This window comes from Gopherus evgoodei, chromosome 6 (genome assembly GCF_007399415.2).
Source record: "Gopherus evgoodei ecotype Sinaloan lineage chromosome 6, rGopEvg1_v1.p, whole genome shotgun sequence".
Taxonomy (NCBI): domain Eukaryota; kingdom Metazoa; phylum Chordata; order Testudines; family Testudinidae; genus Gopherus; species Gopherus evgoodei.
This window is the reverse complement of record NC_044327.1, coordinates 132,807,666-132,835,045: the sequence shown is the minus strand read 5'-3', so window position 1 is coordinate 132,835,045 and position 27,380 is coordinate 132,807,666. Positions and strand designations below refer to the sequence as shown.

At 50.2% G+C, this 27,380-nt stretch overlaps 1 protein-coding gene across 5 annotated transcripts in view; it reads left to right on the top strand.

Moving 5' to 3' along the window:
- The window catches only part of CNTFR (ciliary neurotrophic factor receptor), a 474,506-nt gene that overhangs the window by 410,392 nt on the left and 36,734 nt on the right, over positions 1 to 27,380 (top strand). For all 5 annotated transcript variants that reach the window (XM_030567637.1, XM_030567636.1, XM_030567633.1 and 2 more), the window contains one exon: positions 7,695 to 7,858. In XM_030567637.1, coding sequence (XP_030423497.1) covers positions 7,695 to 7,858 — 164 coding nt within the window. The remainder of the gene's footprint in view (positions 1 to 7,694; positions 7,859 to 27,380) is intronic.

Sequence of the window (27,380 nt, the reverse complement as noted above, 5' to 3'; positions counted from 1 at the left end):
TCTTAGAACTGCTGGGCCAGCAGCAAGTGGTAATTAGATCTTTTTTTGCCGAGGATTATTTATTTGGTGAATTTTCCCCTTTTTTCTGCCAGTGAATTATCCATGAAGGGATTTTGATTCTTTTTGTAATGGATTGGGTCAGTATTTTAAATGAGGTGCTGCACGTTTTATGTGAACTCCTCACAGCCTATGCACTGTTTGTGAGCTAAGTGATTCGTTTACTACTTCCACTCTTCTCTGCTCTACTCATTTCTTATTCCTGGCATGAAGTGGGTTACCTGAGCCACGTGGTATTGTTCTGCTCTCTGGCTGGATGACTGACATTTTTCGAAGGAGCGAAAGCAAAGACATCAAATGAGAGACTCGGTGTACCTCTATCAACATGACAAAGTCTTTGCAAAAATCACAGAACCCCCCTGTTTGATATCTGCTTGCTTGAGTGCTAGCAAGAATGCCCCTGGTCAGTTAGAAAGGTCAATCTCTTCTACAGCCTAAATGGTCACCATGCGGTTCGTATGTCCCCATAGGGTTCAATCCAGCCCATCCCTATGGAGAACAATGCAGGCTTGTCCCCTATAATACAATTTTTATTGTTTTGTATAATCTAATTATAAAAGATCTAAGTGGTAGGGATTCCCACTTGTTCTCCCAGCATAATTAACTGCTATAGTTATACCAGTATCACTTCCTTTGTGGCCACGCTTATTCCAGTATAAAAGTGGCTTTTTTTCTGTCTTAAACAACTTCCCAAGCAACATTATCTTATACTAGAATAAGAGTGTCCTCATAGGGTTATACCAGTAGAACTATCTCAGTTTAAATGTATACTTTACCTTATACCAGTATAACTTTCTTGTGTAGGCAGGTCCTTCATTTCACCATCACTCTACATTGCTTACCATGCTTTCTTTTTTTTTTTTTACTGCTCACAAATCGGTCATGAGCCGAGGTGGATTCCTCTTAGCAGATCAGTTGGTTGATTTAATGCAGGGGTTCTCAAACTGAGTGTCGGGACCCTCGGGGGTCACGAGATAATTAAATGGGGGGGTTACAAGCTGTCAACCTCCACCCTAAACCCCGCTTTGCCTCCAGCATTTATAATGTTGTTAAATATATTTTAAAATGTTTTTAATTTATTAGGAGAGTCGCACTCAGAGGCTTGTTATGTGAAAGGGTTCGCCAGTAAAAAAGTTTGAGAACCACTGATTTAATGCCTTTTATTCTTCATACATCAATTGCTGCAGGTCTCCCAGTCATTTCTGTTGCTCTTTGCTAAACTCCCTTCAGCTTGTCAATATCTTTTTGGCAATGGGGTGCCCAGAACTGAACCCCTGTCCTGTCTGTCTGGGCCCCCTCACTATAGTATTTGAGCACTAGATAGCAAATCTCCTCATTGAAATCCCAAGAGCAGCTCTTACCCAGTTACAAAGCTGGAGAATGTGTATAGCATGACAGAAAGCAGTGATGCTATAGACTTTACACTTGATCTGAAGCTGGCATCTGTTAGACTTTCAACGTTGGCCCCCTCTTGCCCTTTACTGCTGTCTTCCAGGATGTTCCAAACTTCTGTAGATTCCCCAGCGCTAGTTAATAGGTTCCTGTGGTGGTGCAGATGGAAACAAGGTGTTCAAGACTGGCTGTCTTGCACGTTGGAATCTCGCTGGGAAGTTATTACTTGATTGGAGATGAAGGATTTCTTCCTGAACAGTCCATCAGACAAACCAGCTGGTATATTCCAGAGAAGCTATAACAGTGACACCGATTTATACATAGCTGCAAATGTACACAGCACTTTTCAGCACTAAATTAAGCCATTTTTCCTGCTCTGAAGAGCATCCACCCTATGATGGACAAAACAAACAAAGATAGTTATGCTAGCTGCAGTTCATAGGATCTGGCATTGGCCTAGCCCTGGTCCCACTGAAAACAAAGGTAAAATTCCCACTGGCTGAATAATTTCTTCTCACTGAACCATGTTTCACTGAGACCAGGATGCAAACATTCTTTGAAACTAGCTGGCTCCTCACTGCACAATCAGAATGAACGTAGGTTCTTGGCTTAGTGAGGTGACACAAAGGCACCTGGATAACCAGAGCTGGGAAGTCTCAGTGAGCTGAGGATCTGAGGTGAGGATATTCTTCGGTTTGACCACAAGCTGCTAGGCTCAAAGCAGAAACCACTGGGTGAGGTTCTGTGACCTGTGCAATACAGGATGATCACGATGGTCCTTTCTGACCTGAAAATCTGTGATGAGAACGTGGCGGAGTTTTTCACAGCCCAGTTTTCACGCCATTTTGCAGATTGAGGATGTCGTTGTGCTTCACGCGTGACTCCATTTTTAAGCAATCCTTGTTCGGGCAAAACTGCCACTGATTCGGGAAAACTGAGCAAGGACCTCAGGGTTGGGAGCACTGTTTTCTAAACACACTGACGAGCCGTTTGCAGACTCTCTGCTGACCAGGAACATGCAGACCCTCTTAAGGACAGAGTCTGCTGCTGCTCACAGCCAGAAGATTCTCTCCCAGAAATCTCAGCTGTCCTCCCGCCAGCCTCCATTTTGAATGGGAAAAAAGTTTAGTTGAAAGAGTTGTTCCCCATGCGAATAGCTCATAACCAAATCTCTGACAAAATGGATGGATTTGTTTCACTCACTGATACTATTTTGGTATTTGTTCTTATGCTGGGACTCTCTTTCCATCCACAAAGAGCCAAGCCCATCCCTGGTGCAGCTTCACTGACGTCATGGGGCCATAGACTGCCCTCAGTTATACTGGCGTAAACCCAAAGGGTCACGTATCCGGCTGTCAGCCCGTCTGAAGCACATGTGCCCCGATCTTCACCCCAGTATCCGAGTACTTCCCTGTTTATTTGATGAAGTTACTCTGGCTTTACAAATGACAGCAGGATTTGGCTCGGAGTGTGACACCAGCAGAGAGTTTGGCCCTGAGTATTTGGGCCCTTAGCAAACACAGCAAAAGAGAAACACCTGCAAAGTGAATGGATTTAAGTTGGAGGGTTTGAAAGTTTCCCCTGTCGCAATATCTCACATTCATCCAGCCCGGCGCCTTGTATCCCCAAGGCTCCTCGCAGACTTGATGTTAAGCTGGATTTTGGAATCATCTGCATTCGTTCAGCTACACAGATTTTTTGTTTTGCAAACCAAATCCACAAAATCCACAGAGCCAGTGCTGGATTTATACTTTTCCGTATGTGTTTGGACTCAAAGGCCCTTTTAATGGAAGCGATGTCCACCCCAAGCCCCAGGATTCAAAGCAAGAGCAGGAATTACACAGCCATCTGGAGTAGCTCAGGACTGCACAGACCCGACAAATCCTCCCCCTGCTGCTTGTTGATAAAAGACAAAGCCACCAGAGGAAAATCTGGCCTGATAATAATTGTCCGCCCTCCCCCTGGCTGGCCTGCTACCAAATGGGGTGATTGTGCCTTGAAAGTGACCCCAAAAAGCTCATTCATTTGCACACGTCACCTGGCTACAAAGCACCCCCACCCCAACAGGAATAAAACCTTATAAGGAAAGTCATGTGGGAGTCGAGGATGCTCAGCACCTGGCAGCATCGTCAGGCCCGTAGGTTCGCGTCTCTCCAGCTGTCGGCCAGACAGGCCAAGCACACTGTATAACCCCCACACACACACCCCCAGACCTGACACAATGCAACAAGTGGCATGCTGAACAGAGAGATCTGGGGAGCGCAGGAGGTGCCCCTGCTGGGATCGGTCAGTCATTCTCCCACGCATGTGCACATCTGCCTCCTGACTCATCTTTTCCTCTCCCTGACTGACTCCCCCTTCGCGGCTCGTAGGCAGGACAGCAGCATCGAGGTTCCAGGCGAGGCGAGGCAGGGGAGAGAGGGGGTGGGGACGCTGGTGAGAGAAGTGGCTGAACGGGTGTCGAAGCTGGCAATGCGGAGGGAGCGCCATCAAAGGAGACGAGGCCTGAGATGTAGGCTGGGCCTGAGCGATGTGGGACGTGGAAAGCTGGAACCAGAAGTTTAAGAGGCAGCCAGTGAACTGACACAGCTGCAGACAAGAGGGTGAAGCGACGGGAGAGGGAGGATATGGCTCAAGGACGCAGGTTCACGATCCCCCGCCATCCTCTCTGCATCGAATGCCCTCCCCATTCCTGCTCGCTCAGGCACCAGCGTCCAGCGCTCGAGGCACTCCTTCGCACTCACTCCTCCACTGGGCCTGCTGGACGGGAACTCGCCATGCAAAGAATAACCAGCCCCCCAGTTCTTCCTTCCCCTGGTTTCCCCAGTGCATCCTGCCTTCGCAGCTATGTCGCAAGCACTTCGGGGAAGGGGCTGTCTCTGTGTCGTGTCCAGGACAGCACCAAGCACATTGCCAGGGCCCAGCAGATAATAACAATAAACACAGTAGAGAAGTTGGTCATTAACTGGCCAGGTATCTGTTGCTGTCCCTCTGGCGAGCAGTAGCAGATTTCTGGGCCTTGCGGGATGGTTTGATGAGGAGTCTGGGTAATTTCTTAGTGTAACTTCATTTATTCACACTGTATTCACCAGTCCTGGAACAGAGGTGGTCACAAACGACCCACAGGCAACCCCTTCTTCCAGGAATCTCAGCCCAGTGCTCAGTGCCCTGGAGTAGCTCTCCCCACCAAGAACTGATTCTAGTTGGAGAACAGAGACCAAACTCCCTTGCTGCTGGCTACAGCTACCACCCAAAAGCAACCCCATCACAAAACTAACAACAAGCAACATGTCTTCAAAGACTGAACAGCACTTGCATGCTCAGAAAAAGAACTTGTAAGACTGAGTATAATAGCGCTGCCCAGATCAAATCAGCTAAAGAGCATGATCTATTGGCCTTGTGAGTCCTTTGGCCACCCACCTTTGTGGGTGATTTTACCATAGTCCACAGGAATCGCCATTGGCCAAAGTCCTGTGGTAGGAAGCGGAGGAGTAACCATTGGAGGCATCCGTGAAGAAAAAGCCAGGGCGCTCTAGTTACAAACCTAGGCTCATCCTGCCGAAACTGTCCGGCAGCGGCTGGGGCTATGGCGGTGGACTTCTCCAGAGGCTGCTGGAGACGAGACCGGGAGACAGACACGTTACACTCCACTTGAGTTTTATTCAAAAGCCTCGAGGATTCTGGTGGGTCCTCTGCCCCTCTGGCGGAGTGCTGCATGGCCAAAAATGACCCCAAAAGCTCCATCCTCCCTCATGCTAAACTTCCCGCTCCCTAGTGTTATGTGGGCGAGGGGCTCCCTCTCCAGTTGCAGGCTAGGGAGGCACTGGACTGTCAGCTAGCAGGTTTGTGAGTGCAGCATAGATGGAGCAGAAAGGGAGATCCCCTCCCAAGCCTGAACCCCAATTCTGCATGGGGTTGGAGGGAGCCCATCACCTCAGCAGCTCCGCTGGGACCGTGGGGCTCAGAGGGCATAGCTGCATGATGCCCGCTATTCATCAGATGCCCGCAGAGAGACCAGCCCTCAGAGAGAGGGTCTGGGACTGAGAGAGGCTGAGGAGGCTCCGGCTGAACAGAGTCCTCTCCGCCAGGTGTCCCTCCACTGCTGAGACCCAACTTGTGAATCCTAGTCACTGATCGTGACCTGGCCAGTCGGTTGCCGTGGAGATGATTGTCCAGGGGGTGTTTTCAGAGTGGTGGTGGAAGTCATGTCATCTGCAGATACTGAAGGCCAGATGGCCATTACTGGCCTGACCTCTTGCATACCACAGGCCAGGAAGCCGTCTCCAAAATGGGTGTGATGATATTTCTTGCACAGGCTTGCTCCCTGCGACTGAGGCAAAGCCCGGTGGAGTCAGAGGCCATCTTTGTACTGTCATCCGTGGGCTCTGGGCCAGTCGCCACTCACCCTGAGACAATAGAATTGCTCTCCCGTTGTGAAAGTGCGTTATGGAACTGCCTCCCACCCTGTTCCATCTCCATGCAGCTGTGGAGGGCTGGTGCCTGTCTGCGACGCTGCGGTGAGGGAAAGAGATCATGTAGCCCGTTGAATTGTTCTAGCATCACTACCCTTGAGTTGAGAGCAGGACCGCAGGGATTTGCTCACCTGTTTGGTTTGGAAAGGCCCACACTGTTGCGCAGACAGGAGCACACAGCTGCTCAGGCAGGGTTTGTTTTGCAGTCTGGCTGTGTCCGGCTGCCAGGTTCTGGGGCATATCTGTCTAACCAACTCCCCAGGAGAGTATTAGCCTGAATGGGGAGACAGAACATACAGCTAGGTCAGGCGCCCTGCAAACTCTGGGCTTCTCACCTGTTCAATAATTAACACGCTGTTAATTACCACAGAACATAGGGAGCAGGTTAAAAACAAACAAAAGGAAGTATTTCTTCATACGATGCACAGTCAACCTGTGGAACTCCTTGCCAGAGGATACTGTGAAGGCCAAGACCATAACAGGGTTCAAAAAAGAACTAGATAAATTAATGGAGGATGGGTCCATCAATGGCTATTAGCCAGGATGGGCAGGAATGGTGTCCCTAGCCTCTGTTTGCCAGAAGCTGGGAATGGGTGACAGGGGATGGCTCCCTGTTCTGTTCATTCCCTCTGGGGTACCTGGCATTGGCCACTGTCGGCAGACAGGATACTGAGCTAGATGGACCTTTGGTCTGACCCAGCAGGGCCATTCTTTTATGTTCTTATGTTATTAACACACTAATGCTCTTGCCCTGACCTTGGCCTTTCATAGACTTGCTAAAGCAAATTAAAAGTTTTAGAAGTTGGGAATTCAGTTCAACAATGCTTGACGGGACACCACCACATCCCCAACAAGAAAATGGCCTGTCTAGAAGTATAATAATGACTGATTTGCTATCGATACCCTAATACATCTGCAGCTTTAAAAGCACTTTACAAACCTCAGCTAATTACTCCTTACTCAAAAAGCCTCTGAAGTAGGTGAGCAAATATTCTGGTACCCCAAGCTAGAGTCAAAGGGGAAGAGGCTGAAAGTTGGGGGAAAAAGGTAAAACATGGGACTTGTGTTCTGGGGGAGCATGAAGAGTCAGTAACCGGTCTGGATTGAATCCGGATGTTCTCAGTCCTTCTGGAGCCTAAATCTTCATCGAAGTCAATGCACCAAATTCTGAGGCCTTTACTCAATTCTTACTCAGGCCAAACTCCCATTGAAGTCAGCTTGGTTGAGTAACGAGCACCAGCTTTGGCCTTTTGATTTCATAGGAACATAGAATGTCACACTGGAAGGGACCGCCTGGGTCATCCCCTTGAAAGTAATGATTTGGGGTCAGGATTGAACACAGATGGCTTAGAAGTGTACTTACAAGTGTCTATAACTCGTTACCAGTCACCTTATCTGACTGAGTCCTCAAGTACAATGTCTGTCTGTCTATCTACCTATCACCCATGTACATCGATCTGTCTGGCCCTCCTCGCTGTAGTACCTGTTGCTTCTAATCTGTACCGAAATAAGCATCTGCTATTCCACATATTTACTGTATGCTTCATAAAACATATTGCAACATATCCACAAAGTATAAGGCAGAATATAGAGGCTACATGGCCATGTTGCACAGCTAGCTGATATTTTGTGAGTGGCAAAATGTACCATGGGAGGAAGCTACCTGCGGTGTGTTTGTACCTGGAGTAGAGCTAACCCAACCCTGTATTGTGAAATAGCATGAGAATGGACTAAGAGTATAAGGTGTAAAAAGACCTTTCTGTATTATTCCAGTAAAACCGGACCCTCCAGAGAACGTGGTGGCCAAGCCAGTATCCAACAACCCCCGGAGGCTCGAAGTGAGGTGGCAGAACCCTTCCTCTTGGCCTGACCCCGAGTCCTTCCCACTCAAATTCTTCTTGCGGTATCGCCCCCTCATCCTTGACCAGTGGCAACATGTGAGTGACCTCTCAATCGCCTTCACTGAGGGCCAGGTGGTGGGGGGAAGGCTGTGGGGTTGTTGTGTTGTAGAGGCCCAAGCCTGCAGCCCCTCCCTCAGTGGAGTTGAGGGAGGCAGTAAATGCCTCTGAATGGGCCTATGGCTTGGGAAGGACATTGGACAGGAGATGTTCGGGAACGAGAAGGAGCTTTATTGCTGCGAAGGCGATGTTACCGCCTGGTAACCAGCTTGCACAAAATGCACATTTGATTATTTCCTTTATGACAAGCCAACGCAACCAAGGCCTGGCGTCTCTTTTAAGTCCCATTCCTCCTTCAAACCACTCCCCCACTCTGCACTCTAATACAGGGCCAGTATCTATTTTCCACACATATGTTCTACATAAAACTTGCCCGCCGAGATGTAAGAGACATTTGAAATGTAAATGTCACCGCATTTAAATGCACTCTGCCATGTTAGATTCCAAACCGGAGATAAAAAATACCTTGTGCCACAATACGCTGCACTGTCAGGGACACAGCCTTTGCTTTGACGTTATCGTAGTTTTACTTTTATTTCTTGTTTCTTTTTTTTTAAAAAAAGAAAATTGTCAGTGAGGTTCTTAGGACAGAAGTCCACTGTTCGCTAGAAGAACAGGGATAGCACAGGTAACGGCATTTGAGTGGTTTCAGAGTAGTAGCTGTGTTAGTCCGTATCTGCAAAAAGAACAGGAGTATTTGTGGCAGCTTAGGGTACGTCTACACTACAGGATAAATTCGAATTAGCTTAAACCGATTTTATAAAACAGATATTATAAAGTCGATTGTGTGCATCCACACTAGGCACATTAATTCGGTGGTGTGCATCCATGGTCCGAGGCTAGCGTCGATTTCTGGAGCGGTGCACTGTGGGTAACAACTGTAAAAGAATGAGGCCAATAATGTTGATTTGCGTCCACACTAACCCTAAATTGATATAGTAATATCGATTTTAGCGTTACTCCTATCGTTTTGTAGGAGTACAGAAATCGATTTAAAGAGCCCTTTAAATCGATATAAAGAGCAGTGTAGTGTGGACGGGTGCAGCGTTAAATCGATTTAACGCTGTTAAAATCGGTTTAACAGCGTAGTGTGGACCAGGCCTCAGAGACTAACGAATTTATTTGAGCATATCCATTCAACCTTTGTTTTCTCTTCTGAGACTGCCTGATTATAATCCCAGTTAGGGCGATGTTTGGTGGTGGACTATGTGATGGGGAGATTATTAGCCCACCGGCAAATGGAGCAGGACCAACAGCTTGATGGTAGACCTGGATCTCAGATATGTTTGTAGAGCTGGGCCGTCTTGCTTTGTCAGATGGGTTTTTTTGGATGAAAAAAGATCTTCTGAAGGCAAAGAAAATTTCTGTGTCAGTTTTTTGTGTCCTTAGAAGTTTTCTTATTTTTTGACCAGGCAAAAATGTGGTTTTGTTCCCAGTGGAAATTTTTGTTTCTTTTTTTGAAAACCAATACATTCTTGGTTTCTGGGGTTGGGGGGCGGGAATTTTTGTCCCCTTTTCTTTCTCTTTACCCTGCCCATTTTTCCACTGGAAAGCAGGGGGAGTAAAGAGGGAAGGGGTATCTAACAAATAAAACCTACAAATAAAAATTTTTTTTTATGTTTTTGAACATTTTCATAAACAAAAAAAAAATTACGTTTGAAATGCAAAATTTGGTTTCACTTTGTCAAAAATCAGAAGACTCCAGGGAAAGTTTAAACAAAACAATTGGAGAAAAGGCTTTTCTGACCAGCTCTGCCAAGTTGGCTCATTGCAGGAATTACACGAGCAATCAAATGCTCTTTCATCTATTACTGTATTGTTTTGGGATGGGAGTAGCCTGCCTGTCCACACAGGTGACAGCAACAATCCTGCTGCCTGCAGCTCCTTGGGCCAGGGTGGCTATGTCTGTCTCACTATGAGCTCTCAAGATAGGCCGGCCCACTCGGTCTGATTGTGTGCCTGCGTGCCAGTCCTTTTATGCTGCACCCCAAGAGAAAAGGGGTCTTGGAAGTTTTCCAGCCTCCTGTAGCGTGTTAAATATGATTGGTGTCATTTGAAACTATGTTAAGAGTGGAAGGATGGTCCTATGGCTAGGGATGCTAGTCTCAGACATGGAAAACTGGTTCTAGTCCCTGTTCCGCCACCAACTTCCCATGTGACATTGAGCAAGTCACTTAAACTCTCTGTGTGCCACAGTGGGGATAAGCACACTTTGTACTTCACATTGGGACCATGAGGCTAAACGCATTCGAGACTGTATGGTGCTCTGATACCAAGGCAAGGGGGACCATCTCAATATGTTAGATGTAGGGTGACGAGATGAGAGGAAGAAAATATCAGGACACATTGGGGGGGTTCGCCAGCAGAGCAAAAAAAGACCGGAGTGCCATTGGCAGAGCAAAAAAAAAAAAGAAGCAGCAGAGTGCTGCGAAATATCGGGACAAACTGCGTCCTGACCAAACACCTAAATATTGGGACAGTCCCAATTTTATCGGGACATCTGGTCACCTCGTTAGATGAGAATTCTCAGTCAAAAAACAAACCCCAAGGCACAATCCATCCCTGCTGTAACACCCCAGTGTGATTCATCACTGCAGTCTGCAGATGATTCCCCATTGCATCTGGGAGTGGCGACATAGACGAAAACAATCCTTTCCCCCATATTGCGTGGCTTGACATTCCTGTTTTAAGAACCAAGGTGTCTGATCCAGAAGTGCTGGTATTCCAGGCTTTTTCCCTCTCTGCCATCACTCATGCTGTGGCTGCATCATTCTTCTGTATTGCTTGTTTATATATTAAAAAAAAATCCCAAACCTAATTGTGAGTGACATGACACCGATCGCTGAAGCGGGTCAAATAATGCAAAAGTGTGTTTGGGAATAATTTGCTCAGTGACTGACAGCCAACATTTGCCGACTAAGGTCCTGGGCTCATTATTAGACTGTCTGTCAAGCCAGCTAGAGAATGAAAAATACGATTTGTGAATAAGCTGAATGAAAATGCCGCTGTTCATCAGGTGAATTATTTGCAGTGATTAATTGAATCAGCTCTTTAAACTCAGATTGGGTAGCACTGCAGGGCCATGCAAGATTCCCTACACAGCTCTGTCAAGCCACTTAAATTCAGAGCTGCAGCACTTTTTGCTAGTCCAACTGTGGGCTCCCCACAACACACACACAGCTTTGCATATCCATAGACTCATAGACTCATAGACTCTAGGACTGGAAGGGACCTTGAGAGGTCATCGAGTCCAGTCCCCTGCCCTCATGGCAGGACCAAATACTGTCTAGACCATCCCTAATAGACATTTATCTAACCTACTCTTAAATACCTCCAGAGATGGAGATTCCACAACTTCCCTAGGCAATCTATTCCAGTGTTTAACTACCCTGACAGTTAGGAACTTTTTCCTAACGTCCAACCTAAATCTCCCTTGCTGCAGTTTAAGCCCATTGCTTCTTGTTCTATCATTGGAGCCTTAGGTGAACAAGTTTTCTCCCTCCTCCTGATGACACTCTTTTAGATACCTGAAAACTGCTATCATGTCCCCTCTCAGTCTTCTCTTTTCCAAACTAAACAAACCCAATTCCTTCAGCCTTCCTTCACAGGTCATGTTCTCAAGACCTTTAATCATTCTTGTTGCTCTTCTCTGGACCCTCTCCAATTTCTCCACATCTTTCTTGAAATGCGTTGCCCAGAACTGGACACAATACTCCAGTTGAGGCCTAACCAGCGCAGAGTAAAGCGGAAGAATGACTTCTCGTGTCTTGTTTACAACACACCTGTTAATGCATCCCAGAATCACGTTTGCTTTTTTTGCAACGGTATCACACTGTTGACTCATATTTAGCATGTGGTCTACTATGACCCCTAGATCTCTTTCTGCCATACTCCTTCCTAGACAGTCTCTTCCCATTTTGTATGTGTGAAACTGATTGTTCCTTCCTAAGTGGAGCACTTTGCATTTATCTTTATTGAACTTCATCCTGTTTACCTCAGACCATTTCTCCAATTTGTCCAGATCATTTTGAATTTTGACCCTGTCCTCCAAAGCAGTTGCAATCCCTCCCAGTTTGGTATCATCTGCAAACTTATTAAGCGTATTTTCTAGGCCAATGTCTAAATCGTTGATGAAGATATTGAACAGAGCCGGTCCCAAAACAGACCCCTGCGGAACCCCACTTGTTATACCTTTCCAGCAGGATTGGGAGCCATTAATAACTACTCTCTGAGTACGGTTATCCAGCCAGTTATGCACCCACTTTATAGTAGCCCCATCCAAATTGTACTTTCCTAGTTTATCTATAAGAATATCATGCGAGACCGTATCAAATGCCTTACCAAAGTCTAGGTATATCACATCCACCGCTTCTCCCTTATCCACAAAGCTCGTTATCCTATCAAAGAATGCTATCAGATTAGTTTGACACGATTTGTTCTTTACAAATCCATGCTGGCTATTCCCTATCACCTTACCACCTTCCACCACAATCCCAACCCACAGCTCCGCCTCCAGGGACACTTCCCATACACACAGAGCCCTCGGCATCTCCTCTCCTCAGCCCCCTACCTCAGTTTTGTCGATGCACCACAGTCCCACCCACACAACTCTGCCAATGCATCTTAATCCTGACCTGCAGCAATTCCTCCAATGCCAGTCCTGGGACCCTGCTGGCCGGGGACCAGCACGACTGAGATGAGGCCACCGTATGTGCCAAGCCTGCACTGAAGACAGGCAAGAGGCAGCCCTGAGCTCCTGGTACCGTGCCGGGATGTCACTCGCACCGTGACCAGTTCAGCCGGGTGCTGTGCAGCAGTTGAATAAGAAGCTCTGAGGTTTCATTTGCCAAGAAGGGTTGCTGGGTACTGAACGAGAGGCCGTTCCTCTGCCCACAGCCTGAAGGGGATGAGCAGGTGTTGACTGGCACCTCTGAAAAAGGGGTGACGTGAAAATGGTTAATGAGTGTAAAGTGTCACAGACAGGTCTCTTTTCTGCTGCATACTGTGTCCTTCCCAGGTGGCACTAGCCCTTCCCCTCCCTAGGGGAGTCTAGGGACCAGTCTACCCTGGACTAGGGCATGTTCCAGGAAGGGGAGGTGCATCCCAAACCATGTGGCATGTCCAAGCTGCCCTTGTTTGGCTGACACAGGGATGTAAGGAGCTATTGGTGTAAACACAAGGTGCCCTCCCACACTCAGCTCCCCATGTGGCCAGGCCATTACACACGACCTGACTGCTGACCGCGGGAACGTCCATCACAAAGTGTCCCAGCAGGTTAATAAAAAGGAGACCAGGTGGAGAAGGATGGACCTCTGCCAGCAGCCACAAGAAGCAATTAAACCATATGCTGGCACCTGTGCCCACCCGCACCCAGGGCCTCATGCTAACCACCATTCTCGCCCCCTTCTTCACCTCCCCCTCACCCCCCACACACTTAACCCCCTACCTCATTTAAACGCCTTGCATACATAGGAGTCAGCTAATGGAAATTCTGCCTGCCACCTACTAGGCTGCACCCCCTACCCAGCCTTGCTTTGTGCCACAGGGCTGTCACCCAGCGGGGCGCAGGGACATGCCAAGGTGGAGAGGGGAGCAGGCCAACTTATTAAACATTCCCAGGGTGAAAAGAGTGATTCCCGGAGCAGCAGGCTCCGGACACACAACAGAAGAACTGCAAGAACAACCCAGACTGGCTGGCTGAGCTGCAGGTCACAAGAGGGCCTCTGGAGTGACTGGCTGTGGACAGGAACGTACATTCAGACTCTGTTTGCGTGCATCATTTGTTGGCAGCAAAAGCAATTCCCCCTCCCCCTAAAGTGGGGACCCACCCTTGCCCCACACATCTGGAGGCAGGGGGCTGGCTCAGACATGGGCCCCACTTGGAAGCATCCTGGCACCCATGACAGTCAGCTGCTGGTTGCTCCCCACTCACCCAACTGGCCATCAGTAATTAGCTATGTCCCACCTCTGGATTGCTTCGGGGCCCTCTCCAGGGCTCCAAGGATTTGCCCTCAATCTGGCCCGAGGCCCCCCGGATACCCAGCATCCTCTATGGGCAGATAGAGGAGGGGCTGGCTACAGCACTGTGGGGCTGGGGCCTGTGCTGCTGGAATTCAAAGACCCAACAGGCTAACATTATGTTTCATGTAGCAACAAGTGAAGGTCTCCAGCCACAGGGCAGGGACAGGACGGAATAAAAGCAGGTATGAGAACCTGAGTGACTTCATATCAAAATTGCTTTGTTTACACAAGTAGTGAGATTGGGGACAGTGGCGCTCCCAAATTGCCAAGTCTGCGCACTCAGCCTGACTGAAGCCAGGCTCCTTCCTGCTGCTATCTCATCCCTCAGCCCCGGACCGCTGTGAGGTTGAACTCAGTCCTCTAAGCATGTGAATTATGATCAGTGTGCTAAAAGAAGGGGCCCCAGGCTGCACCTCGACTGAAACGTGGGTGTCTGTGCGCACTGTTATGTATGGTGGACGCGTGGCATGTTGCAGCACTTAAGACACAGCTGGGACACACATGAGCAGCGGGTATAATAGGCCAGGAGAGGCTAAACCTTCCTAATCCCATGCCGTGGCCCTGCCTACATTCTGCCCCAAGGCCCCACCCTTGCTCTGCCTCTCCCCTGAAGCCAGCAGGGGCTCCGCTTGGGCTGGTGGCCTGGGGCTCAGGCCAGCTGGTGGCCTGGGGCGGCTCAGGCCAGTGGGCACTCGGGCCGGCCAGCAGCCAGGGGTGGCTCGGGCTGGCCGGTGCAGCTGGGGCGGACTGGCTGGCTGCCCAGAGCTCAGGACAGCTGAGGTGGGCAGGCTAGTGTTTGGAGCCGCTTGGCTGGGGCTCTTCCAGCTGCAGTGGGGGGCTTGAGGCTCCGGCATGCAAGGGGAGACAGAATGGGTGGGGTAGGGGCGGGGCCAGGCAGAAGGGGCGGGGCCAGGGCTAGCCTCCCCAAAAAGGGGGTACACACACCAGCCATGGGCACACATCCCTTCCCCAGCACTCTAGGCTGACAGCCCCATCAAAAGTAGAATTAATTTCATGATGGGTGGCAATCGGTTCTCCCTTCTAGCCTGCCCTGATGAGCTCACCCCAGAGAGGCAGGGGACTGGAAAGCTGGGCTGCTCCTTTTCAGCTGCCAGGACGGAGAGATGGGATGTATTTGCAGACGAAACAGGTCTTTTTATTCTCCTCTCTTGGCAGAACCTCACATTTTGTCTCCTAAATATAAAACATTAAATATTTAGGGTATCCTTTATTTTTTTCCGGCTTTTAAGTTGGTAATTCAAGCCAGATTAGCATGGTTTCCTCCTCTGTTTTATAGCCCTGTCCTGGCCTCCAGCGAGCTCTCCTAATGCGCTCAGATGTTCCTCTAATGGATTACCTAGGCTGGAACTGGATACTCTGCCCTAATGGATTGCTAATAGCCTGTTTCTGATTTTACGGGCTCCTTCAGTTAACTCACAACAGCAGCAGCGACCGCTGCACACATACATACTGTATCCCGGCGAGCACGCTGGCTCTCACACATGGAGACGATCACACACCTCTGCAGACACACACACCGAAGTCCTGTCTGCATGAAAGTCCACATGTGTGCATGGATGTAGACACCCACCCACACCCCTACTCATATCATCCATCAGCCAACTCCTAGGCACACTTCCATTCGCATTTGCCCACAGTGCTAAAGCCCCCACTAGAGGCTACGTTTATATAAAAACACCCAGATAATGCAATACCATCACTACAATGGCATGCACACACCAGAGAGACCTCCAAGCGGAGCCATGTAACACGCAGTCGCCCCGTCTAGTGGGGAGCATGCAGGGAGTGGGATGATGTGTCCTGCAGTGGAACTATTCACATCCTTAACTGTTTTGCTGGATCAGGGCTTTAGTGTGGGAACCTCTCCAGTGTCACTTTGCTCCACCATGTAGCATCAGGGCCCCTGGTTCTGAAAGCCTAAGTCCCGCCACTCAAGCTCAAGGGACCCCTATGACACATAGCTCAGTGGTTTTAGCATTGGCCTGCTAAACCCAGGGTTGGGAGCTCAATCCTTGAGGGGGCCATTTAGGGAACTGGCATAAAAATCTGTCTGGGGATTAGTCCTGCTTTGAGCAGGGGGTTGGACTAAGATGACCTTTTGAGGTCCCTTCCAACCCTAATCTTCTACGATTCTATAATCGAGCAGTTTTGACTCTGTCCAGTAGAGGACAGTGATGCTCCCAGTCACTAGTCAGTTTGTTACCAGGCAAGAGAAGCCATTTCTCAAGCTGAGATCTGCCCCCACTCCCAATCTCATGACTCCTGAAGCTGGAGCTTTAGGGAAAAAACACCAAATGGAAAGAGACTTCTAATACAGTTGGGAGATTTAACAACACTGCAGATCCATGCCAAGTGCTGTGTTTCAAACCATCTGCCCCATTGCTAGGAGGGCGTGGGATGGAATTTCTGGTCTCAGAGACAGAGATCCACCCCAAAGTAGCCAACAGCACAGTGGCCAGGCCACTCACCTGGGATATGGGATCTCAGAGGAGCAATTGATGCAGCAGGCATCCGGCTGGATCACTTGATTGTGCTGTTCTGTTCATTCCCTCTGAGGCACCTGCATTGGCCACTGTCGGCAGACAGGATAGTGGGCTAGATGGATCGTTGATCTGACCCAATATGGCCGTTCTTATGTTATTACTGATGCCTGCTGGGATCACAGAGAAGCAATTGCTCAGCCAGTGTCTGGATACCTGTTGGGAATCACGGAGCCACATCCCCGTGCAAAGTCGCAAGGCAGCAGCGACAGCGAAAGAGACGAACCTCTGGGTCTGCTTACCAAAGCCCCCCACAGTTCTTGTTTTGGGGCAAACCAAAGCAAAGACAAATCCCCCAGCAAAGCCTGTTCATCTGCAGAGCATTTGAGCAAGTAGCAGGTGGAGAAGTGGGGAGGAAATCGGTGAAGCTCCATTTGCCCCAGCCATCTCCGGTGTGGTGTCGCTACTTTGTGGAACAGATGCTACTTCGGGGCAGTTTTCATTGTTGTTTGTCCAGGATGCTTTGCCCTGGTGAGTTTGCTTGTAGAAGGCAACCTGGCTGCAGAGGTCACCCAATCCTGGTTCAGTTACAGCAGGGGTTCTCAAACTAGGGGTCAGGACTCCTCAGGGGGCCACAAGGTTATTACATGGGGGGCTGCGAGCTGTCAACTTCCACCCCAAATCCTGCTTTGCCTCCAGCATTTATAATGGTGTTAAATATATTAAAAAGTGTGCTTAATTTATTAGGGGGGTCGCCCTCCAAGGCTTGCTGTGTGAAAGGGGTCACCACTGGGTTACAGCTTCACGACTGGCAGCTTTTATTATGGCACTTCTCTGCCTTCCCCTTCGGGTGGCAAAGTCAGCAATTTAAAAAACCCACCTTCATCCAAGGAAGGAGGATGTTGAGGACTGTCACAATGTCATGCGCTTCCCACCTCAGAGGGGGCAGAATCCAGGGGTCTGGGAGTGGGGTGGCTGGGGAGACCCCCAGGGGCGGATCACTAAGAAAAATGGTCTTACAAACCTCCATTAGTGGCCGGAGCAGCGTGGGGGATGGGGCGGGGCGGGGGGCGTTAGCAGTGCGTCCTGAGAAACCATCCAAACTTCTTCAGTGGGATTTCCCTTCTTCCCTGCTGTCTGGGGTGTTGGAGGTTTGGGTTTGGCTCATAGTTCAGCAAGGAGCATGTCTGTAAAGTGCCTCTATGACATTGAAAATAAAGACTAACAATCGGCAAGTAACAGAGGCAGAGACACATACTACTCCCAACGTGCATTGCTTTGTGTCCATAGCCCCAGGGGCCGAGTTGATACACAGGCAGGAGCCCACTTAACTCCTACGACCTTGGACATGAATTGCTAGCAGCTAGGAAGAGTTGGGCACCTTGTAGGACTGGGCTTTCAAAGCCAGCTTGTCCCCGAGGTGCAGGCTACGTTGCAGTCAGGAAGTCTAATTGCAGCATATGCAAAGCTACATCAGCTGGTTATGGTCTAGCTAGTTGGGGTCCCGGGGCAGTGAAGCCCAGCAGTGTGGACTGTACAACCCAGCCGGGAACCCTGGGTAATTACTCACCTGGCTAGGCCCCGCTGCCACAGCTTCCCTGCTCCAGGACCTGAGCTAGCCAGCTTAAAGCTAGGCCAGGTATATCTACACAAGCTACAATCACACTCCATGATTGCAGTATGGATGTACCCTAAGGCAGTAGCTGGAGGACCTGCTGAGCAACATGTGCATGCGTGAAACACACACAAACACTCCTACCCACATATGCACACACCGACATGCTCACAGGCTCACATGAATGCACACATTCATATGCACACAAGTACATTCATGCACACACGTGCATGCAAACACTCATGCTGCCCACGCATGTTTGCATGCCTTCCCCTAAATGCACGCGCAACACACCCACGCAAGCAATTGCAAACACACAATTTTCCTCCCTCTTAGGATGCCTGCAAAACAGAGCTGGTCAGTTACGTAAGCCCATGATTAACTTTAGTCAGGTGAGTGTTTCCCCTGGAGTGGAGGGAGTTAGTCAGGGAGTCAAATTCTTTACTGGCGGAGGTGTTTGCTTGCTACAGGGGCCTTTGCTATTGGAACTATTCGCTAAGTGGAATGTACAGACTGGTACAAGGCTTTTGGATCTGCGTTCTTTCCCTGAAACGCCCTCCATCACTGCCACTGGGTCAGCTCTGTTGGGGCCACAGTGAAACTGACCCCCTCCCCGTCTTCCAAAACAAGGAACCCCAAGGAGAGGCCGGGCTGCTGGGGAGGTTGGAGGGGTGGGCATCGCAGTGCAAGCCTGCCCTGCTCTTACCCCGTAGCAGCAGCTCGTGTCCCTTGGAGAAGCAACCAGGCCTGAGTGGCGCTGCAATCCTGCGTGCCAGGCTGCAATGCTGCTCAGTTTGGGGACCGTCTCAAATGGGGCAGGGGGAAGGGAAACTGCGCCCACCTCAGGTGGCCCTGCTTGGTGGTAGCAGCAGTGGGAGCCCTCCGGTAGCAAACGCGTGACCCTTGGGCACTGCATTGTAACCACCATGTCGTTTAGCCCTGCCCAGAGCAGGTGAGGCACGGCCATGCTCAGAACACCAGCCTCCCTGAGACCTGTCTTCTGGAGCTGGGCCACTGGGAGAAACAGAAGGAAAAGTTTCACAGGGATTCATGGAGCTGCATAGCTTCTCCGTATCTCGATTAGAGCTAAGATTTCCAGAGAGTTGCAGACTTGTTTAGCTTGACCTCCTGTCTTACACAGGCCACAGGCCTTTCCTGAATGCTTCCTGCTCCCAGTCCAATGGGTGTGGTTGGATGAGAGCCCAGCGCTACCTTTCGGTTGTGATAAGGATGGGGGCTGGCCTCTGGGAGGTCTCTCAGGTTGCTGTGGCTAGCAGAGGGCACGGGCTGAGCACTGTCCAAAAATCAGGCTATTCTCAGCTGACTCCAGTGGGGCGCCCAAATATTGAGACCCCCAAAATCATGAGAAGCTTTCGAACCATAGGACTGGAAAGGAACAGTCATCTAGTCCAGCCCCCTGCACTCAGGGCAGGACTGAATATTATCTAAACCATTTCTGGCAGGTGTTTGTCCAACCTGCTCATATAAACCTCCTATGATAGAGATTCCACAACCTCCCGAGGCAATTTATTCTAGTGCTTAACCACCCTGACAGTTAGGAAACGTTTCCTAATGTCCAACCTAAACCGCCCTTGCTGCAATTTAAACCCATTGCTTCTTGTCCTATCCTCAGAGGTTAGACAGAACAATTTTTCTCCTCCTTGTAACAGTCTTTTATGTACTTGAAAACTGTTACCGTGCCCTCTCAGTCTTCTCTTTTGCGCACTAAACAAACCCAATTTTTTCAATCTTCCCTCACAGGTCATGTTTTCTAGACTTTTCATCATGTTTCTTGTTCTACTCTAGACGTTCTCCAATTTGTCCACGTCGTTCCTGAAATGGGGGGCCCAGAACTGCACACAATACTCTAGCTGAGGTCTAATCAGCACGGAGTAGAGTAGAAGAATTACTTCTTGGGTCTTGCTTACAACTATCATAAACCTAGTCCCAGATTTGGACCTTAGCGTCCAAAATATGGGGGTTAGCATGAAAACCTCCAAGCTTAGTTACCAGCTTGGACCTGGTAAAGCTGCCACCAGCCAAAAAATTAGAGTGTTTTGGGGCACTCTGGTCCCCCCAAACCTTCCCTGGGGACCCCAAGACCCAAATCCCTTGAGTCTCACAACAAAGGGAAATAAACCTTTTCCCTTCCCCCCTCCAGGTGTTCCTGGGGAGACACACAGAAGCAAGCTCCGTGAATCTAAACAGAGGGACTCCACCCTCCCCGTTCCCAGTCCTGGAGTACAGAATTACCAAGAGCTAATCTCTCTTCCCCCCTCACCCAGAGGGAATGCAAAGTCAGGCTAGTAAATCTAACACACACAGATTTCCCCCTGACTTCTTCCTCCCACCAATTCCCTGGTGAGCACAGACTCAATTCCCTGGAGTCCCCCACTAAAGAAAAATTCCAACAGGTCTTAAACAGAAAGCTTTATATAAAAAGAAAGAAAAAGTACATAAAAATGGTCTCTCTGTATTAAGGTGACAAATACAGGGTCAATTGCTTAAAAGAATATTGAATAAACAGCCTTATTCAAAACGAATACAATTCAAAGCACTCCAGCAACTATAGACATGTAAATACAAAACAACAAACCATCTTTGTACTCACAACTTGGAAACAGAAAATTAGAAAGCAGGAAATAGAAAAATCCTTTCCATAGCTGAGAGGGACAGGCAGAAGACCCCAGAACAAAGGACTCACACACAAACTTCCCTCCACCCAGATCCGAAAAAGTCCCGTTTCCTGATTGGTCCTCTGGTCAGGTGTTTCAGATCACTTCTTTCCAGGTGAAAGAGACGTTAACCCTTAGCTATCTGTTTATGACAACAACACTCCTGCTAATACATCTCAGAGTTACACTGTTGACTCATATTTAGCTTGTGATCCACCATGACCCCTAGATCCACTTCCGCAGTGCTCCCTCCTAGGTAGCCATTACCCATTTTGTATGTGTGCAATTGATAGTTCCTTCCTAAGTGGCATATTTTGCATTTGTCCTTAGTTTGTTCAGATCATTTTGAATTTTAAGCCTATTCTCCAAAGCACTTGCAACCCCACCCCCCACAAGCTAGGTATCATCTACCAACTTTATAAGTATATTCTCTATGCCATTATCTAAATCATTTATAAAGATATTGAACAGAACCGGTTACAGGACCAGTCCCTGCAGGACCTCACTTGTTATGTCCTTCCAGGTTGACTGTGAACCACTGAAAACTACTGTCTGAGAACCATTTTCTAACCAGTTATGCACCCACCTTATAGTAGCTTCATCTAGGTCGTATTTCCCTAGTTTGTGTATGAGCAGGTCATGCGAGACAGTATCAGAAGCCTTAATGAAGTCAAAATATACCACGTCTACCACTTCCCCACATCCACAAGGCTTGTTACCCTGTCAACAAAAGCTAAGTTGGTTTGACACAATTTGTTCTTGACAAATCCATGCTAACTCATACTTATCACCTTATTGTCTTCTAGGTGTTTGCAAATCTTTTACTTCATTATTTCCTCCATTATCTTTCCAGCTGACTGGTCTGTAATTCCCCGTGTTCTCCTTATTTCCCTTTTTTAGAGATGGGCAGTAGATTTGCACTTTTCCTGTCCTCTGGAATCTCTCCCGTCTTCCATGACTTTTCGAAGATAATCCCTAACGGCTCAGATATCTCCTCAGTCAGCTCCTTCCATACTGTAGGGTGTATTTCATCAGGCCCTGGTGGCTTGAAGACGTTTAACTTGTCTAAGTCATTTTTAACTTGTTCTTTCTCTGTTTGAGCCTCTGATCCTATCTCATTTTCACTGGCGTTCACTATGTTAGACGTCCAATAGCTACTAACCTTTTTGGTGAAAACCGAAACAAAAAAAGCCATTTATCACTTCTGCCATTTCCACATTTTCTGTTGTTTTTCCCCGCCCCCTCGTTGAGTAATGGGCCATATCTGTAAGCAGGTGCAGTCGAGTCTGACTCAGCCAGCAGGTCCACTGGTCTCAGTGGGCCCACCCTGGGAGGGAGGAGGCCAGGAGAGATGGCGGAGTCTGGTCTTTAATCAGAGAGAGAAGGGGGGGTCAGGCGAGGAGGGGGTTGTGCTCTTTCGGCAGGGTTCTGTTTATGACTGTTCCCTTGACACGTTAATGAGGAAGCCAAGTAACCTGAAGCAAAGCAGAAATCTTCTGCAGGCTGTAGCTGGGCTGCCTCCGCCTGGGCGAGCAGTGAATTCCCGTTTCCTCTTGGGGATGCACAGCGCTCAGCCAGCGAGGAGCCTGGAATCCAGAATCATCATGGTCGTTAATAACTGAAAACATCCCTATGTCTATGGGGAACATCTAGATCAGGAAAGGCTAAAAATGCCACTGAGCGGGGACTCCTGCAGGCCCAGATGGGAGCAAGTCTCCAGCATGTCTCTTTGTGACCGGTAAAGAAAACCTGGAAATTTGGAAGGTTTCTAACATCATTTTCCCCTAGAGATATCAGGGTTGTCAGCTCAGTTGTCTCAAAGCATGTGTGTTGGGAGATCCCGGCTTCATGGCAGGGGACGGTAAATCTTTAACGAAGGCCCATTGGATGTCAGACTTTAATAGGCATCGACCAAGAGGAATGGAAACCCAAAGCCTTTTAAAGACTCTGCCTAAGGGCTTGTCTGCACACACAAATGCACCTGTTTAACCAAAGGAGTGATTCTAAATTGATTTACTTAAGCTGGTGCTAAAGTCAGTGTGGACGCTCTTATTTCAGTTTAAACCAAGCTTGTTTTGGCTAAACCTTGGCTGGGCCACATTTAAAAATCAGACTGACCAGCTATGTCACTCGGCTGTGAAAAATGTTGTGCCCTGAGGACCGTCGTTCAGTTGGCCTAACCCCTGGTGTAGACACAGCTAGGACAAAGGAAGAATTTTTCCATTGACCTACCTACTGCCTCTTGGCAGGGTGGGTTAACTACAGTGATGGAAAAACCGCTTCTACATGACGCAGCTGTGCCACTATAGTGTAGACCTACCTAGAACTCAATTAAGAACAGGTTTGAGCTAAACTGGTTTAACTAAAGCAGTGTGCATTTGTGTGTAAACACGTCCGAGGGGATGTAATGGGAGAGCTGCATGCATGGGCCTAGTGAAATTGGAGCAGGACATATCTGTTTTAGGTACTTATCTGGCCCCTGTCACCGCAGTATCTGAGCACCTCACTGTCTTTAATGTATTTATCCTGACAATACTCCTGCGAGGTGGACAGTGCTATTAACCCCATTGTACAGGTGCGGAAACTGAGGCACAGAGAGGCTAAGTGTCTTGCCTGAGGTCACACTGCTAGTGTGTGGCAGAGCAGAAAATTAAGCCTAGGTCTCTGAAGTGGTAGGGTAGTGCCCTAATGACTGAACTGCGCACGCTGCTGCTCCTCAGTTTAACTCTCGCTGCTACAGACTTGCTTTTGCAAACTGGAGTAACTTCTCCCACTGGGAGGAGATTTGTGTGTGGACACACACCAGCTCGCAGCAGCCTACAGAGGCTTTGACACTTGCGAGCTGAGCCCATAGACTGAGCCTGACCATCCCTTCCCCGTCAACAGCTCAGCGTTCAGTTGCTCTCCGGGACTCTCCACATCTCCTGGGTTGGTCGGGGCTGTGTTGATATTGGATGTAGGATTCCCATGGCCTGTCCTTTGATTGATTTATATGCGTATTTCAAATAACCTTCCAGCCCTTCTTCATCTGGTGCAAAGAAACAGAAAAGGGCACAGATCCAATGGGGTTTTTTTCCCCCTTTGTTTGTCCCTTTTAATGGGGTTCCCTGCACTTTGAACCCCACCTTGATGAGTTCAGGTTTCTTGTTCTCCCTTCAAGGCCCCTCCCAGTTCTGCCCCTCCCTGCTTATTCACTCCGTTCTTAGCACCCCTTCTGCTGCACCTCCTCTTTCCCTTTGGCTGCCTCCCCCACCCCCATCGTCGCCCTGGGGCCACTGTCACGTTTTCCACCCAAACTGCTTTTCGGTGGGAAATGGGGTTCTCCGTTCAGTGCGTTCCTTTGCCAAAAGAGTCTGGGCAATAGGTCCTTTTCTTTGAGAACCCAAGTGCGTGAAAACGGCAATATTCCCGCTCTGAAAAGCACCCCCCCCCCGCCCTGGGTCTCATGGGAGTGGTCGTTCAGGTGCCCATCCTCCTTTACGTGCCGGGCTCCCCACCCATCTCCCACGCTGCACCGTGGCCGCACGGCTGCCCTAAAGCGCCTCCACCCGTGGGCATAGTTTGGGAGGAGGAGGCATTGCCCCCCCCAAACTGCAAGTCTCAGGCAGGTGGAGAATTTGCCCTCCCCATGTGGCCCCATTGGTCTGGCTGGAGCTGCCAGTCAAACCACGCCTATGCCTCCGCCCCTGAGAAATGCAAGGAAGGGGAATGAGAGGGAGTGGATGCCCTCGAGGGACCTGACCCAGCTCTCTCGGCATCGAACCTGCGTCTGGCTCAGCGGTGCCCCCCTGGGGCAGGGAGAAGCTCTGTTCAGTGCACTAGGTTGCAGAGAGACACCCCCGTTCCTAGCAGGCTGCGAGCCTGTGTGTTGACAGGAGGGAGGGGAGGTGTGGAGGAATAGAAAGCAGAACCCAGCAGCCACAGAGCCCTCACCCCCCACCCCCCGCTGTGGGGGATTGTTCACATCCCTTCGAAGGGCTTCTGGACCTCAGGCCTGGCTGCAGCTCACCCAGCTACCAGGCAGAGTGCACCAGGAATGCAGGCTGGGGTTTTGCCCCAGATTTTTACCCCCGCGGGCAAACTGGGCTGGGGGCAGGCAGGCATGGGGTGGGGAAGCGTTGAGTGGACAGGCCTGCCTCTCGCCCCAGGATGGTGCACATGGTGAGGGAGCGCGAGGTCCCGTGGAGGGACTGGACGGCTGCAGGTAGTTTAGCACCTCGCTCAGCCGCTTCCCACTCAGCGTGTGGGGCACCGTTAGAGCCCCAGGGCATGGACAGGGTTAAACGAGCTTTGAACACCTCCAGATGGGGAGGAATTGCTGAGTGAGGGATTAATGGCAGTGTCTGGAGGGAGGCCTAGGGGGCTGTTGGTAGCAAACTTGCTATGCATCTCAGTTCTGACTCATAGCTCCCTTTTGTCCCAGGCCACCCCCACTCCAGCTCTGCCAATGCCCCCCACTCCTGACCCACAGCCACCAGTATCCCAGCCCTGAGCTCCTCCCCTAGCTCTGCCAATGCCCCCCACTCCTGACCCACAGCCCCCACTATCCCAATCCTGGGCTCCTGCTCCCCAGCTCTGCCACTACCCCCTACTACTGACCCACAGCCCCCACTATCCTAGCCCTGGGTTCCCCCTCAGCTCTATCAATGCCTCCCAGTCCCGACCCGCAGCCCCCACTATCCCAGCCCTGAACTCCCCACACACAGAGCTCGGCCAGTGCCCCTCGGTGCTGTTCTTGAAGTTGCTGGGTCAGACCCCACACCGACCATGTGCTACTGCCCAGGCCGTGTCAACCCCTTTGCTCTCTCCCCTTGATGTTAGACCTGAGCCTGCCAGCATGCACCTAACGACTCAGGGAAAGCTAATGATTTCTCTATAGCCCAGCAACTGAGTGCCTGCTGGAACCCAGCCAGGAGCTCCAGCTAGAGAGTGCCCCATGGGTTGGGGGTTCAGTTGGCATCATGGGCCAAGATTTGGGTCGCTCCTGTTCCTATACAAGCTGGTGTCCCTGATTCTCGGTACCCTCAGGCCCAACGAGTGATATACCGGGGGTGGGGGGAGGTAGAGCTGGAATCTGCACTGGGGGGCAAACCCCAAATGTCTGACATTGTCCCCATTTGACAGAGACACAGAGAGAGGAAGGGACTTGACCAGGGTCACCCAATGGGTCTTCGTGTCTTCCCAGCCTCCTCATCCTCTGGTTTTTGCTCCATGCTCCAGGGAGACCTGTGTTGTAGGCCTGGAGAGGCAGCGCAGAGGCTGGGGTGTGGGGGAGGAGAAGAGTCTGGTCCCAGCTGGAAGGGACCCTGGGGACAGGAGTTGTCAAGTTCCTGCCCCCCTCTGTTAGGTTCTGCTGCAGACCAGGCTATGCCCCATCCCTCCCCTGCCCCATTGCAGCCTTGCGCTGCCCAGCATGCCACATCCAGCACCATCGCCTCCCTGCCACATGTGCGCTGTGCCCCCAGGTCACATGGCGCCCCAGCTGGTGCCCCTTCCTCATAGCAGACCGCTGGCCTGGCAGAGCTGCTCGGTGGCCCTGCGTGAGTCCTACCTCTCCTCTGTCCACACTGCCTCAGAGCTGACGAGATGGCCTCCAAGCTTGGCTTGCGTCCTAGAGTCAGGAGCTTATTAGTAAGCGAGGGAGGCGCCCACAGAAGAGAGCACTCAGCCAGCCCTCATTAGCAGGGGATATCGCTCTGCCTAGACTGACCGTCACCTCCTTTCCATGCACGGGTCTGCCACGTCCCTCGGTGTCTAGCACGGACATCAGGACATAGGGCTCTGGGGACCCTCTGCTATGTAATACCATGGGAGTCCCTGAGCCCCCCAGCTCCCTCCGTGCTCCTGGTTGGGGGGCATCCCTGGGCTGAGGACTTGGGCCCTGTTCTAAAGCCAGTTGTCCCCGCTCAGTTAGCAGGTGGAGGCAGTGGTGGAAAAGCATTTGTCTGGGGGCTGAGGAAACTCAAAGGGAAGGACGTTGTCTCTCGGAGAGCTGGGCGGTGGAGGTGGGACAGGACAGACAGTGGAAGAATGGCTGAGATTTCCTGCACGAGCTGTCAGCGTGGACAGCTGAATAACCGGCTTCATGGAGTCGGGATTTTTTTTTTTTTTTGCAATGCTAATGGCCCTGCATTGCACTGGCTATTGAGCCTTCATTAATCTCCGCTCTGCTTTGCAGCCAGCCCCAGTGACTTTTGGCAGGTGCACAAAGCGGGCTGTGAAACGCAGCCCTCCCCCAGCCAAAAAAATTACCATTCACAGCCTTCGCCCACTTTTGTCCCTGTGTGGCAGGGACGTGGATTAAGGAATTTCTCTCTTTGATGCTGCCTCTCTGCCCCTCCTCCCTCCACCAATCTGGCTGGCTGTCGGGTCGGATCCCTTCCCAGTGTGCTCTCTGCCTTATCGATTCAAAACCTAATCCAGAGGCTGGAAACTGCTTGGGCTGGCCGGCCAGAGCCCTGGATGCTGCAAAGCTTTGCCCTGCACCTGTCACACTAACAGCTAAGCTAAGCTGCCCTGGAATCACGGCAGTCTTGAGCGCTTCACCACTTCCTATGGAGCGTCTAATCCACTCTCCAGCTACTCAGGTCCAGGCCACTGTTCCATGGCCTGCCACCCTCGGGTGTTCCCCAAACCCTTTGGGTTCCTCGACCCGTTTCTGGTGCATCCAGCACCCGGATGGCCTGAGT